The sequence below is a fragment of the Pipra filicauda genome, unplaced genomic scaffold (assembly GCF_003945595.2).
Source record: "Pipra filicauda isolate LSUMZ 115617 unplaced genomic scaffold, ASM394559v2 scaffold28_size6257848_pilon, whole genome shotgun sequence".
Classification (NCBI taxonomy): Eukaryota; Metazoa; Chordata; class Aves; order Passeriformes; family Pipridae; genus Pipra; species Pipra filicauda.
The window spans coordinates 4,572,701-4,588,852 of NW_024104409.1; the positions used below are offsets into that span (position 1 = coordinate 4,572,701).

Consider the following 16,152-nt stretch of genomic DNA (forward strand, 5'->3'; position numbering starts at 1 on the left):
GTTTTCTTTGTCTTCAGAAGGAAACTTTGTTTTATGGGGGGAGACAGAGAGAAGCAGGTCACAGGTTGCCTCAAGATGCAAGACAGCAACAGTCTAGTTCAGCTATAGTCATATTTCCTTCTTTTTTGCCTTCAGTGTTTCACTTGCTGATCCCCTTCCTTTTCTCTCTAGACAGTTCTTGAACGAGTATGTAAAGGAATTGTTACAGTTTCTACATTGAAAAAGGCACAGAAAGCGATTGTTGTTTTTTAATGTATTTGTTTAATGTGCAGTAAAAAAAAAAAAGGAAACCTGACTTTTCTAAGCATATGAATGACATACTGCTAAAACAACATAATGATCAAGGTCATTTTCAGTTTAAAAAGGAGAAACTCAAATTTAACAGGCCTTGAAATCCCACTTTAAGAAGTTTATAATTTAAATATTTCAAAGCGAGTCTGTCCTTCAGATTAAGGGAAGGTGAAGCTTACATTAAAAAAGCTACAATAGAACAAAATACTGAATTCTAGTGTCATCTTATTCTCATTTAACACTTTGCTTTTTAGATATGCAGTTTAGCATTTCACATGAGGTTGTCTTTATTTTCTTTAAGCCATGATTATGTCAAATTAATTCCTCTTTTCTGTGTCTCACGCAGTGTTAATAACATTACTGGGCTTGCAACATCTCAAGAGCTGTTTAGTCAAAAAAGTGAATGCTCCAGAAAGTGAACTTTAAGAAAAATTGGACCCTTTTGTTCATAAAGACCATCTAGATGGCTCCATAAACTCGGTGGTAGGGTTCAGGATGTATAGTATGGATGAAGGCGGTATAATACCTCTGTCTTTGGTTTTCAAGGCTAGTCAATACTAAGTCATTCCATCTTTGAGTATTTTGGCTTAGTACCTTCCTTAGAGGTTTAAAATCTAATAGGATCAATCCCAATAATTGCAGAGTTTGCCTAACCAAAAAGGGTGAGATGAGAAACTCTTTTTTTTTTCTTTTTTTTTTTTTTTTTTTCTCCTTGCTGGTAAGCAGTTTCTCTTCAGGGAACAGAGGTTAGTTTCATTGAAGCTAAAGGAGCTAGTCTGAATGGCTGCTATCCATGTGGAATAAAGAGGGGTTGTAATCTTGTGTCAAAAGTGTCTAATTCAAGGATTTATAAATTACAGTGGCTGTTGCAGATTCTGAAGGGCCTTGAGGCTCTTTGGTCTGCAACTGCACGTAAATACTCTTGCTGTAGTAACTGGATAGCAGATACTTGTTAGACACTACAGTGGTATCATGGATACAAGATTCTTAATGCTGAGGCTTCTTTGATGTTGGGATGTGCGAAGGGTTTTGATTCTGCAGCCACGCACATTCCCTTCTACAGCCCCTTTTCCTGCTGTTTGTTTCCGATTTAGCACAATGTGTGCTTTCCCGTGTCCCCTGGAGCAGCTTTGGGGGAAAGGTATGCTGTAATTGGTTTATAACCATTCATAATGACCTGGCAACTCCAAATAGCAAAGGGGAGCAACTTAACGGGGAGCAACTTAACTTGTGATTTATTTAAGTAAGCTGCATGGATGAAAGGCACTCCCAAGTGTACAAGTTGAGCTAGTTGCCTAATTGGATGTAAATTTTCACATGTAGCTTGGAAAGAGGGGATTTTGTTACGAAAGGCTGAGTTTATAGGCAAGGTTCTGGACTGCTAAACGAGTTTGTGAGCAAAGTTTATTACTGTCTTTTTTGGGGAATGTCTCAGTTTTGTAATTCAGCAAGTGCTAATATACCCTTGTCACTTGTAAATCTAATAGAATATTAACTTAAGATTTTAATTTGAAGTTAGAATATCTGACCTTGCTTCTGGTGCAGTAAAACATACTTTGATTTTGAAAACCAGGATCGGTACTGCTGCTTTGGTTGTAGTCTGTTACCAGTTTGTCGTCATTGCAATTCCTGCTTACGTTGTCAAGTCTCCTGATTTTTTTAAAGATTTTTTTTGTCAAGGCTTTCTCTCACACAACACCCATGATACGAGCAACCCACCAGCTGCAAGGCATGATGATTCGGCAGGCGGTGCGACACCCTTGGTAGTTGTAAGGCCACGGGTAGTAGCCCATGAGGGGCTCGCAGATTCTCTGGCACTGTGTGTAACTGCGCCGGCATTCAATGCAGCACACGCCCAGGTGATCCAGCATGGGGTCAAAAGCCATCCCTTCACCTTCCAGCTGCTGAAATGTAAAATATTAAATGTCATCCCGGTGCTCTCATTCTCACAGAATGGCAGAACAAACCCATGCTCCTGTTAACCCCACAAAGGGTAAAAACTGAAATCTTGGGCCTCTGGAAGTTAACTAAGCTCCCACTAAGTGACCCGTGCATCTTGCTTTATTATTTTTTTTCTTTTGTCTTGCTCTCTTTGGCAGAAGTGGAGAATTGGTGCAATCACCCATGTAAAATGAAAGGAACAACAGGCAGCTCTAACTACCTTGTTTTTCTTCTACAGTCCTTGCAAAAGATCCAGCAACAGAAAGCTCCCAAGTTTTAAATATTAGTGATGAAAAAGATTTCAAGACAGTTATCTGAGTCTTTTGTGTAGGTGATGATGCCTGAAGTATATGCTGTGTCTTTTATGTTTCGTTTTAATTTTTGTATTTTAATGATTTTTACAGCATTCCTAGGAAACTACTCTTTAAGGTATTCCCCTGGTCCCCTGCAGTTTTCTGAGTATTTCTCCCTTGTCTCTGTCTGCTTCCTGCCCTCCCACTCCCACCACACTAAGGTGCGTTGTGGACAGTGAGAATTCTGCCTGTTCTGTAGCTGACAGTAAGGAGTTAAATGGAGCAAAGCATACATAAAAACCTTTACCCTTCAAAATTCCTTTCCTCCTTTCTGTGGGAAAAAGGTAACCTGGATATTCTGCTTTTTGGAGCTCAGTTGTTCTTTGCCCATTGGTGTTATTTCAAGAAAAGCAGCAGCAAAGAGCAAATACTGAAGTACCAGTCAGCTGGTACATTCATAAAACTAGCAGCACAACAAAAAGGTGGGACACGGAAAGGTGCCATCTCTTGACTGGGGTTGTACAGGACACTGGTGACAGCTGGGTGTTGTTTGGGACCCCAGCAACTCATTCCCAGTCCTGGGAGCAGGGAGGATGTTGTTTCCTTGGTCAGGATTCATCATCCTTGAATTCAGATACCTGCACTGTGAACTTCTACACCTGAGCTCGTTGTCCAGGCTCCACTTACAGTGGGTGAAGAGAAATAGCTCTAGGGAGGATTCATTTAATCCTTCAGGAAAGACTTACAGTATTACTAATGGTCCTTTTCAATCAAATTATTTGATCTCTAAGGAAGCTTGGATATCGGCATCTGTGCAGTAACTGTTGGTGAAGGTGAATCCTGCTCTGCAGGCTGAGGGAAGTCTGATGACCAGTATCTGACTGGCCATTCTCCATTTGGCCTGTCAGCCCTTGGCTGGAAGAACAGACCTGTGGCAGTTGCTCTGCCACTGCCCTCCAGGGGCAGGGCAGCTCAGACCTCATGGACATGTTCACGTCAGTAGCTGTGAGAAGTTACCTTCCAGTGCCACTGCCGTTTTACTATCTCATGAGAGAGTCGATTTAGATCCACTTTATTTGGAGTGATTAATTTAAGTTTAATTAAGGGATGTCAACTCTGCAGAATGCTGTCACAGTATAATGATCTCCTGCTGTTGCATAAATGTCAAGTCAAAGCTGGGACTTGCTTCCAAAGCAGGAGGCATTTATCTTGTGACAGTGTTGTATTAAAATGACTTATTCCTGCTGCACCAAATGATGAGTGTAAATTGTCTGGCGCTGGTGCAGTAGACTGGAAGGTGCCTACTGTACAGCCAGCTTTCCTGCAGCGCAGCAGAGGTGTTGGGACACGGCAGGGTGGCTCCCGTGCTCTTTCTGTGGGCTGCTGCTTCTCAAAGGGTGAGAACGAGTTTTATGATAGTCATCCTCCATCCACTGTTGCTGTCTAAACAGATTCTTCTCTGCCAGTTGCTTGCTAGACTAGAGTTGCTTACCCTGATAGAGAAGAGGCTGAGAAAAACAAATTTATTTGGCTGGACCGTAATCTCTTTGCAATCAGACACTGCTACTGCTTTCCTCTGTAGTAGTCACTTGTGATACTAATTTCTGTTTCAGAGCAAAGCATGTTTCTAGCTACTGGACTCTCTCTTCACATAGTAAATGATGGGGTTCAGCTGTCGACCAGCTTTGGTTTGTTTTCAGAAGGTGCTATCCTTGTCAGATCTCCAGTGCTGTTTCCATATGAACCTGGAAACCCCCAAAAGCAACTTGGCATCAACTTGCCTTAACCTTGTGATCTCAAGCACTTGTACTTGTTTCAGACTGAAATCTAATCAAAACTGGAGAAGAGGACTGAGGGAAGACTTTTTTTAGCTTCTTAGGTGTTTTGCAAGTCTGTTATTTCAGAGTAAAGCTGAACAGGCAAAATTGTGCAGATTAAAAAAAAAAAAAAAGACAAACCCCGCATCACCATCTGAGCTCTGAGAGAAGATTGCAGTGCGAATACTTACATTATATGGGTTGTCTGGATTAAATGTTTGATCTGTTTCTCGTCCCATTGGCCTGGTGTCATTAAACTGGTGATCAAGCTCTTGACTCAGTTGCACTGTAGGTGACCTGGGGTTTACTTCTTCAGCAGCAGCTTCCAAGTCTTCCTCATCAAAGTTTGATCCTGATTGGCGCTTGTTTCTCTTCATTTCTCTCCTTTGGTTATCTGAAGAAATAATCACCAGAGGATAATCTTGAACATTCAAAGTAAAGATAAACAGAAGGTTCCTTGTATTTATCTAATGTTTCAGTGATTTCTTTAAATACTGAAAAAAGGAGAGGATGGAGGGCAGAGAGAAAACCAAAGCTGTGCGTTAGTAAACCATGAGCATCCCCATGGGAGCTGCTTGCCTTTCTTTGTTGTATCTGCAGCCAATGTCAATCCAAAACAGTATGATTACCTTTTTTTCTCCCCTCTTCCCCTCCTTGAGGCAAAATGTGTGTGAGAAGATTGGTTGGGGGTTTTTTGACCCACCCCGTGGTCACTGATGCCAAGTCAGCAGCAGTCGCTAGCACTAGCAAGACCAGTCATACACATCTCATTTTTTAAAAATGATTTTATGACAGAATGGTGCCCTGCTCTCAAGGACAGCTGGGGAACCTGGTGGAAACAGGTTCTGGACAGCTTTGATACTGCTCTTTTGTTGCTCAGTGGGATAGGCAAGGTCATGAGCAAAGTGGAAAATGTTGGTAGCTTGGATCCACAGGTGCTCTGAAATGTGGTGAATTTTTTTGGCTTGTGTTGTCCTCCCCAAGTGTTCTGATATTAACTGGACCAAGGAAGAATAAATCTTTTCAAGCCTTCTCTCCTCTTAGACCTGGAAGTCACCTGGAGAAGTTGCTGTCTCCCTCATGACTCCTGAACACCTTTGCTAAACTTGGCTCTGGGTGACAAGAGTACTTCAGTGTTGGGACTACCCCCAGAACCTCACAAACCATCCACCAGTTGGGTAGCTTAAAGCATCTCATCCTTCCACTCCACTGATATCCTCTGGAGAAGCAGGGTAGGAAACAGGACAGGCTATGGTCCCAGGCCAGGAGCTTGATATTCCCCAACTCTTGGCCAGGTAGAATGTTCCTGCTACCTGGTGTCAGCTACCTCAACGTTTTGGGGGCTAGTTTGAGCTCTTGTCATTCTGTGGAAGGAGGCTAATTTCTCTGGGAATGTTTCATCTCATAGACACCCACATGGGCTGTATAAATTGTCTGAGGAAATACAAATATGGAAAATCTCTAATGGATAAACTTCAAACCCCCAATCTCGGCATGAACCCACAAAGGCATGGGAAAACAGGCTGGGCAAGGGAGGAGAGGAGTCTGGTTTCCCAGATGTGCAAGTTTCAGTGGCAAACATGATGTCGGGAAGGCATTTAGATGAAGGGAGGGATAAGATACTTTTTAAATAAAAGAAGTGTTACCTTTGGGATATGTTGGTCGCAGCCAGAAAATTGGAAGATCCCCGCAAAGCTCTAAAATTTTGGGGCTTAGGAAGCTGTTATGCTTGATAGGCTCATCTGCAGCCACCCAGATAAGGGAATTTTTGTCAAATCTCACAGGCATGATTTCATCTTCCTGCAAATAGAAGAGTGTAAATCCTTTGCTGCTCAGTGAGCAGTCATGTGCCTGCTTTCTGTTAATTCTTGAGCACCAAGCTGTATAATCACCCGCTGCAACTAATACTGAGCATCCTTCTGTTGCATGAATGTGAACTGACTTTACAGAGCCAAGGCCTGGGGAAAGGCTGCTGCAGCTGAAACAAAGGGCAAAACTACTGTCAGCTTTGCTGGGGCTGTGATTTCACCCATTTCACTCCTGGAAGGCTTTTGCCCCATGTGCATGGGCTGGGTGTCAGAGATCTTTTTAGTTCAAAGCATCAGTATTCCAGGTGGTAGAAACTGTGAAGATTTACCACCTTCAGCAAAGCAGCAATGAAATACTCCAGCAAAACCCAAGCCCCTAATCTTTTATTATGCCCCATTCACATTTGATGTACTCCCAATATAACTGTATTTACAATGTGTGCAGGGGATGGGGGGTGGAATCTTGTTCAGAAGTTTTAGAGAGGATTATAGCTTGAGAGCTGCTCCAGCTTCCAGTTATAAGTCAACGTGATCGGTCTGATTAAAGGTCTTGTTTGGTAAAAGCAATTCAATTGACCAAAAACTTGAAGTGCAAGTTAAAGGAGCCTGCCTTTTTGAAGTGTACCCTGCAGGTTTTTGGTTCATATCTTCAAAGTAATGCAGGAAAATGCCAGTGATTGATTCTTTAAAGTTGTTAGTTCAAAGTATTATTTTACATAAAATGTGTAAGTATTTTATAGCAACAGTGAAATATTAAAAGAAAACCAACTTTTGAATCATGAAAAACAGTATGGTTTCAAAGTTAAAATTCTAAATTGCTTTCATAAAAGTCATCAAAACTTGTTATATAACTGACTAGATCAATTTACTCCCTTGGGTTGTTGTTTCTTTAGTGTGTTTATTGATTTCTTTTGTAGGTCTCAAGTCATTTAAGTTTGCTTTCCAATCTGTCTACTGCTCTTTATTTATATTCTCTCACTTAAGCTTTTATCAACATCAGAAATATCTAAGTCTAGTTTTCAGAAATAAAAATACCCTTTGTTTTTGTTTGAGATGATCCTGACTTGTGAGCGGACAGAATTTGGGTATCTATAAAACTCACTTTACTCAACCATTTTTTTAAGCAATGTTATGATACGTGTTATAAGAAAAGAGCATATGCATACTTTCTCCTAAATACTTGCATATGAGAGAGAGGACTTGCTCTAGGAAAAATAAATACTATTTTGCCATTCCTGTTGTACATCTAGCCTGGAAAGTCGAATGTCAGGGAAAGGTTAATGATAGCACTGAGTTGCCTGCTTGTTTTGGCCTCGGTGCATACAATTCATTGCAGCATTCATGTAGGTGATGCATCTTTGGAGAAAATGCACAAAAAACAGGACAAGGAAACAGGCTTGTTGTCACCAGGTAAAGTATTAGAAATAACTTTTTGACCGTTTTAGGATAATGTCTTCAGGTCTATGACTTTGTTCTTACAAAGAGATGAAAAATTCAAACTTTATCTTTAGGCAGTAGTGCGAGTGAAGACAAAAAGCCCAGCTGCCTTTAAAATAAGGCAAGGCAGGAAAGATGGAGCTCTCTGTCTGGAATTTGTGCAAGTTCTCTTTCCTACCATGGGGAAAATTCCACCAGCTTCAGGGGGCTTTGTGACATTTCTGCTGCCTTGCTGACTTGGTTTGGAGACCTTTTTCCCCTTAGTTTTGAAGCAGATGTTCAGTAATCACAGCACCATTGCAGGTAGGTACAGCCTTAACAGTGCCTCTCTCCTTGGGAATTGTATCTGCTTTTATTCTCTTGGGACCAGAGCAAACCTAGGGAAAGAGGTTGTGAATCTCCTGTGCTCTCCTGACAGTAGCTGAGCCCCCACCAGTGTCCAGGCTCAGCCATACTCAAGTCACTGGAGCCACTTCTGTGTGAGAGATGGGTTTGGGGGTCTGAGCTCTGGGAAACTCAGACTTTGCGCACATAAAGCTATAGGCTTTTTTTGCAAAAGTGAGGTGAGGAGACGGTTTGGCAGTATCTGGGTGAGAACTGCAGCCTTTTTTCTGGCTGTGATTCAGATTCTATGAAATTTAGTTGCCATGTTGTAAAATTGTTCGACGCTAAGAAGGCAATTTCTTAATTTTTAAAAAATTATTATTTCTTCTGAGTTACCTGAATTTTTGCCATATTTTCCACAATTCCCTTTGATTGACTATTTCAGAGGGCTTGAGTGATGGAGTCCATGCTTCTGTTCAAGAGCATTGATAGAAATCTCCTGGGATCTACCATGATTGCATTGACTAAAGAGCTGCTTCTTCCACGCTCTCCCTTCCAGCCTTGTGCACAGCCTATTCTCAGGCAGGTGCTTTTGTCATGGAGGTCTCCTATGGATCTGTTAGAGATCGGTCTGTGGCTTCCCCACTCACTAATCTGCAGCCTCTCACGATGTCCCTGGACACAGTGACATGTCTGACACCAATCTTGCTTTTCAGGAACCCCTTGCAACCAGTCAGTGAATCCTCAGCTATCATTCACTATCCTCAACAACCCTACAACTAGCCACAGTGGCTTTCAAATCTCATTTTTAGTTGTATTTAAATACCACTTTAAGACCCTCTCTGTACAAAGAGTAGTTGAAAAATAAATAATTAGATTACCCCTTACCAGCTCAGATGAGAGGCTCGCTTTAGTCATAGCATCAACTTCGGGGACGTGAGCTTTTGGCTGAGCTTTGATGTAACACTTTTCTCCTTCAGCAAAACGGATCCCAGTTATGCCCTGCAAAAGCAGAAGGCAGAGGGTTGTGCACATCCCTCCAGCTCCTTGCTATCCCAAGAAAGCACCTCAGCTCTGCTAAAATTGCCACCAAATTTTCATTTTGAATGCTAATCTTATTTAAAACCAGATGCAATAAAACACTCTTCTCTCATCATTTTAGCTTCACAATTTTGGTCAAATGGGTCTAGAAGTTTTTGCTTCATTTCTGAAAGTGGGGGGTGTTTTATGTAAGTGCTTCCATGGAAGCTGTAGGCTACTTGGAGTAACTCTGTTAAGGAATTACTTGACACGATTTGAACTGTAACTTAGCACCTAACGTAGGAAGTCTCAAAGTTGTGTTAGCTGGTGGTGTGGTACCCTTGTGACACAGATTTACAAAAATATGGGGGCAGCTTAGTTCAATTTATACATGTAAGTGGCTGTGACAGCAAGGGGAAGTTCGTGATGGGAAATTTGGTGCAGAAATCTGTGTGTGGGACTTCGTCTCGCCTGCTAGGGTGAAACACAGTTGCATAAACCATGGATGTCTAGTTTTAAGCAAGAGAAGGAGCTCCAGAGGGAGCAAGTCTTCAGAAAGTCTTGGGGTGTACCTTCCAGACCTGTGCCAGAACCTTAGGCATCAACATTTTGCTATGGGAACCTTGTCTGTAGTTTCTACATTTCTGCTGTAAGATTTGGGTATCCATAAAAGAACTCTTTTTTTATGTTATAAATTTAGATACCTTGTTGTAAATGACAAAACTTCTTGTTTTTCATAAGTTGCACATGCTCCAGCCAACCACTGAAATACAATTACTTAGTGCCTTTTGAGATGTGCTAGTTTTCTGCCTGGCCTCTAGCTGCCAGGACAAGGGGGCATGGGTGTCAGCATGGCCCCTCTCATCTGCCCTGAAGGGGCATCGTGGGTGCCCTGGCCATCTAGTGCAGCATGAGATGGATGGTACTGGGACACCTGAGTCATGTCCTGTATGTTGCAGGTCCTGCATAGCTAGGCACACCCCCATCAAAACAAAGTGACTAATTGTTGAGCAGTAAGAGAGGGGATGGCTGTGCAGGGATGGGTGCACTAGGAAATAAGGCTTTGTGATGCACCAGGCATGCTAGGAGTACCCTAATATTGCCAAATCCAGGCCTTCACTGACTGTGCAATCATTCCAGCAATGCCAGTCAATCGAAAGCTACTGATGTAAATACTAATCCGTCGGAAGCACATCTCTTCAGTTGCTTTCACCTTTTTGTGCATTCTTGGCTCAAAACCCAAGGGGCAGCATCCCTTTGCTCTCACTGAGCCTGGTCCTGGCTCTCTGTAATTACAAGAGAGCCCTGTCCCTAGGAGGTCCTTTTAGCTGGTTGGTGTTGGGAGCTGATTTCTGACCTGGGTACGACAGGCAGTACTTACCAGCAACACATGTAGAGGCAAAATGAATTTGGTATCTCTCCAGTGGACTGATGCTTTTGAGTGGATGTGAAATCGCAAAGGCAAATGAGAAGAGCTCACTGTAGATGCTGCTAATAATGTTGCTATGGTGATGTTAATGAGAGTTCCGTAAAGGCAGAACCGCAACTTGGCAACTTGCGGTCCTGTGATTGGGGTCCAGGGTCTCCTGGGTCTCCTGGCATGGATTTGTTTGTACTTGCTGAGAAGCCAAGGAGCTGAATTTCCTTGCCTTTCTAGATCCAGCAAGGGGAAGGTGGCTGCTCCAGAGGCAGAGATGCTTCCTAGCAGCAACATCTTTATTTTCAGTGCTGCTTTGACTTACAGAGGACTTAACTCTGAAGTTGAGTGTTTTGCACCTGAGAACATTAACTGCAGAGTCTGGGCCCTGGAAATGGGTTTCTGCAGCATCACATAGATGTGCCCTTAGTAACTCAGGGGTGGTACAGGTCAGTGAACTACTCTGTCCAATCTGTTGAACTGTGCTGAGATTTGGTATCTGTTGGTCCAGGCACTGTGCTGAGCAGCCACAGCCAAGTTGCTGGTGTACCCAAATGTGTTTGCTTCAATCCAAGTGACCCAGCACCTTGCATTTGGTGAATGGATGCATAATCTGTGCTAAATGCCTCCATCCTCTCCCCTGGGGATGAACTTAGGCCAAGCCATGGAGAGCAGCTCCCATCCTTGATCTCAGGGCAGAGCAAGCTCCCCAGGTCAAGCGCTGTATAGTGGTCTCTCCTTGGTGTCTAGCTGACTTACTGTCTTGACCCTATGCTCCTAAAACAAGTATGTTTGGGGGAGGTGGTTTTTCCAGTTCAAATGACAGGAAATCATGCAAGGGTTGTTTCACAGCCTGCCAGAATGTTTTTCTAGCAAGATCTCAAGGTTGCATGTTGTAGTTCTGCTCAGTGGTGTGAAAATGCAGAGCGTTAACATGGAGCCAAATCTGATGTAGCCTGATCCATATTACTTCCCGGAGTGGTACATGGCATGGCTTATTCCCAAAAAGCACTTAGATTTTGTTTAGGAGGAAACTGCCTGTCTCCCTGTGAAAGCAAGCCAGGAGAGTAAGAATGTTTGTGCGGATGTTTGGAGGCTGGAACCTGAGACTGACTGGGGCAGAGAAGTCAGGGCAGGGCAAGGTGTCCTTAGAGTCCAGCAGTGGAGCATGTTACATGAAGGACAAGGGTGACAGTACTTACGATCTGAAAATCATGAACTTCAACAGCCTCTTCATTCCCACTTCCTGTTTTGAATGTCTCTAAGTTATTTCCAGCATCTATTTCCATTGATCCATCTTGTACTTTTCCATTAATGCTCATAGTGTAGTGAACGTTGTACACCTGGAATTGAAAAAAGAGCAATAGCACATGCTAGTAGTTGCTTATTGCTTTCCTCCTACACTGGGCAGTGGGTCAATCTGACTATCATATCCCTTCTAACTTTTGCTTCTGTAAGCATTTGATAACCCTCCAGCAATCAACACTGCACTACTGGACCATCGGGGCAGGCTGGTGGTGGGGCAGCTAGACCAGAGAGGTTGTTCAGTCTCCATCCTTGGAAGTTTTCAAGGCCCAACTGGATAAAGCCCTGAGGAACCATTTCTGAACCCACAGCTGTCCCTGCTCTGAGCAGCAGGTTGGACTAGAGACCTCCTGAGGTCCCCCTTCCAGGGAGTGCTCACAGTTCTACTCAAAAACAATGTGAGGTGAGTCCACATCCGGGTTCACTCTGACCTAAAAACCTTCTTCTAGGTCATATTTTAGGAATTGCTTGTTATGCTGGCATGATTCCCAAAGGAAAGCAGGAGCGAATATCCTACTCTGAAGGAGACCAACCCCTATTTATGTATTAGGATGTTCTGCTGAGGCACAGAAAAACAGGTTCCTCTTGAATACGAACATGCTTCCCAGCTTGTAATGGATGTGAACTTTGTTTAAATTGGATGTGAAGTTGTATAGGCTTGTATTTTCCTTGTCAGCGTATTTGCTCTTATCCTATTTTCAATGAGGAAAGCTGCAACGTGGTTTGTATTTGCTGGAGGACCACAATCTGTGGAGGGCTTTTGTGATTCTCTTGTGCAGCTCTGCCAGAAGTGCTGCACAAGCAGTTTATTTTGGGTCTTAAAAGAGCCTTTGCAGCATTTTAATGAAAAATTTACACTGACAGCTAGAGACAAATTTCTTCTTCTCTCACCTTCGCTCAAGAAAGTCTAAGGTGCTGAAGATTCATGGTTCCTCAGTTATACAGAGTCATTCCCATATTCTTAGCTGTCTAGGACTCCTGTTGAATGTGGTTCATAGAACCAGACCAATCTATGTGGCCTCCCCTGATAAGGGCTGAGCTTCAGTAGAGACTTTGATACCCCTGTCAGTTAAGGAAGAATTTAAAAATATAAAATAAAAATAAGGATTAAAAAATGCCTTATTTTTTTAATGAATGACCCTGAATATAATTTTTACAGTTGCTTCCTAAACATTTGCAAGTCAACTGCAGCTTTCTGAGATTGAAGGCAGCTTGGAAAAATAACTCAGGTTTCTCAGTGTCTTCACTGGGAGATCAACTTCACATCTAGAGATCAACATTGAAGCTTAATGACTCCTGTGAATGTGACATATTTTGCAAGGCTGAATTTAGATGATGGGAGCAATAAAAAAAGGTGAAACTTTGTCCTGTACTCCATAAGTGCACCCACCTCCTCAGAGCTGAATGCACTGTATCCCCATTTGTGGCCTTCTCTCTTTTCAAAAGCCTAGAGAAGTAGATGGCTCTTGCAGCATGTCTTGGAGGTCAGCAGCGTGTCCTGTCTTTCTGGGGGAAAACCTTGTACTTTTCTTTCTGATTATCTGAATTATCGCTCTGTGTGTGGGTGTGTCTCACAGAGGAACCTCTGCTCTGGTTGCTGGAATTCACACAAGGCTCTCCTTGATGAGGACTGGCGAGTGACCGGAGGCAGCACAAAACTTCTTCCAAGGTAAATTCAAGGATACTAACTTAATTTATGGAATAAGTCACATTTATGTGTGTACCATCATGTCTCAAATATGCTTTAAACACAAATACTGTGTAAACAGAAAGAAAAGTTAATCTGTAAACATGTTCTAATGCTCTGAGGTTTGGTTCTTACACTGACCAACAGCTTCTCATTTTCATGGGTTTTACGTGTGCCCCGGAAACTGTAAATAACAAAACTTACCAAGACTTTAAAAATTGCTCCACAGCTGCTAAGCAAAAGTGCCTAAGTGTATGCACAGTCATACAAAGCATCAGAGTGAAATAATGGTGCCTGTTACTGGGTTAATTATAGCATTATATACTTGAGGGTCTAGGTAGAATGTGGATCAAGAATGCAGATGATGTGAAAAAGGAATTTACACATTTCAATGCTTTTTTTGTCCTGAGAGCTGGAGCTTGCCCAGGATGTGAATCCCCAGGGTCTTGTTGGGGTTTGAGTTCACCGAGCATTTGCAAGCAGAAATCAATGTAGCATCTGTGCTTTCAAAGATGTTTCGTGTTTGCTAGTAAATGTGCTTCCAGGAAGCTCCATCCAAACAGCCACCAAAGATAGTGATTGCGGGTTTGGATTTTAGGTGTTTGGAAATTTTTGAAAGCATGGAAAAAAAATACAAGAGAAAAATAAAGACCTCTTTATAGACCTTGCAAGAAGAGTTTCCAACCCACGCCTTCTCCGTACGTGCAAGAGCTCCAAGCCCGCCCGCCTCCGGGTGCGGACGTGCCGCTGGGCCCGGCGCCAGCCGCGCTCACCTGCTGCTCCGTGGCCTTCCAGAAGTAGAAGGCGCCGATGGCTCCGGCCAGGAGCAGGAGCGCTCCAGCGATCAGCACTGCGGCTCCGGCCTTCAGCAGCCGCCCGGGCCCGGGGGGCGCCGCCGCCGCGTACGCCTGCGGAGAGAGCGGGGCTGGAGCGGAGCGGGGACCCCCGGACGGGCAGAGACCCCGGCCCGGCGGGACCCGCGCCCCGGCACCCCCGTTCGAACCCCGACCCGTCCTGAGCCCTGGGCTTGACCAGACCTGACCCGTCCTAATACGACCCCATCACGATCTGTTCGGTCCGGATCCGATCCCACCCGACCCGTTTTGTCCTGATCCGTCCCGTTACATCCCGACCTGTACCGACCCGACCCGACCTGACCTATCCCGGTACCAAACTCGTCCCGTCCCCTCCCGACCCGACCCGTGCCGTCACATCCCGACCCACTCGGTCCCGTTCCCTCCCGACAGGTTTTGTCCCCATCCCACCCGGTCCCGCCCGGTGCCGCCCCGCATCACTCACGGGGGGCAGGCACAGTTCCACATCATCGGGCCCAGCGTGGGCGATGGGCACCTTCTCGGAGCCCTCTGCCATGACTACCGCGGGATGGAGAGGTGCCCCGGGCTCCGCCGCCGCCCCGGTCCCGGCCTCAGCCCCGACGGGGGGCTGCACCGCCCCGGCCCGCCCCGCTCCCGGCCCCGGCCGGCGGGGAGGGTAGGACCGCCCCCTCCAGGGCACAATGAGCCCCTTGAGCTGCCCAGCGGCCGCCGGAGCTCCCTGGGGCTGTGACCTCCTGCCCCGGCCCAGTCCCCCGCCACCCCACGCCCGGGTCTGGTCTCCAGCTCCCGAGCAGGGGGTGTAGGGGACACACACCCTCTGCGTGCCGTTTCGGAGAGGAGGGATGCCCCGCCAGAGAGACGGCCGTCATAAAAAAACCAGCTTTTAAAATAGAACAACATATTAACTGCTTTTTTACACTTGCCACAGGAATTCACAGGCGCTGGAGTTGACAAGCTGCTTGTTCGGTGATTGCTCTGCTAAACACCTCGCTGCCTGGCACAAGGCAACAGCCTCATGTCCGGGCTGGGCACAGCCTGGGAAAGGGAACATTGAGCCCAGGCCTGGTACAGGCTTAGCAGGGGCAAAGGATTTGCCTTTGACTTGAGGAGGAAATGCTACACAGCGTTTTTTAAAAATTTTCATTTATTAAGGTCATGGATACCTTGAGCCTTTACCTCTGAAGTGGATGTATCTCTCAGATTTCCTGTGTTTCCTGTAATTTGACATGCTCAGTTTTTGTTTTGTTTTGTTTTCTGAGCATCTGAAGTACAGTAGGATTATAGGAAATTTTGCTTGAAAGTAATGTTTACCTGCATCTGTTTACTCATCTTAATATTGTGCAAGCTTTTAAGGGCTACAACTGGCTATGTGTGTCTATTCATGTGTCTGTCCATGTCTGTGTTTCTTTCATGCCCCACATGGATGTCCTGCCTGTACATACATGCTCATGCATGTGTCTGCGTGTGCACTTTGATGCTGGAAAATAAACTGTGCTGGATCCATTTGGGGCTGATGGTGTCAAACACCAAGCACAGCATCCTTCCCCAGGCTGGAAGCTGAGAAAAAAATACCAACTGCAAAAAGAGCATGAAGGGGGGATATCTGAGTTGTGACCTGTCCTGCCCTGCCTTTCTTGCTCAGTGGCCCAGCTCCAGCTATCCAGACAGGCAACAGCACTGCATTGTGGTGGGGCTGTTAATCTGGGGAGAGCCTGCCACATGGGGCCCCATCTAACTCCAGAGCAGCGCCTACACTAACTAGATCTGCTGTAGCATTTTTTTTTCAGAGTATGCATCTCCATTTATATTTCTCTTCCCCTTCCCCTTTCTTCTCCATTTTGCTTGTCTGTCTTGTTTTGTTCAGTTGTTGCACACTACTGACGTGTCCCCTCATTTAAAAATTTCTGGGATCTTGATAGCAGAGGCCAGCTGATGACCTCGTCCCACCATGGCTCATCCCTCGAGAGGCAAGTTTG

General features: G+C 44.7%; 1 protein-coding gene across 1 annotated transcript; it reads right to left on the minus strand.

The window, feature by feature from the left end:
• Positions 1-244: 244 nt before the first annotated feature.
• CNMD (chondromodulin) lies at positions 245-14,762 on the minus strand. The gene is made up of 7 exons (XM_027720371.2): positions 14,640-14,762; positions 14,114-14,248; positions 11,551-11,691; positions 8,800-8,913; positions 5,989-6,142; positions 4,534-4,736; positions 245-2,195 (listed from the first exon to the last, which is right to left on the minus strand). Exons 1-7 carry the CDS (start codon positions 14,709-14,711, stop codon positions 1,980-1,982), a joined length of 1,035 nt encoding a protein of 344 aa, XP_027576172.1. The 5' UTR covers positions 14,712-14,762; the 3' UTR covers positions 245-1,979.
• Positions 14,763-16,152: the final 1,390 nt, after the last annotated feature.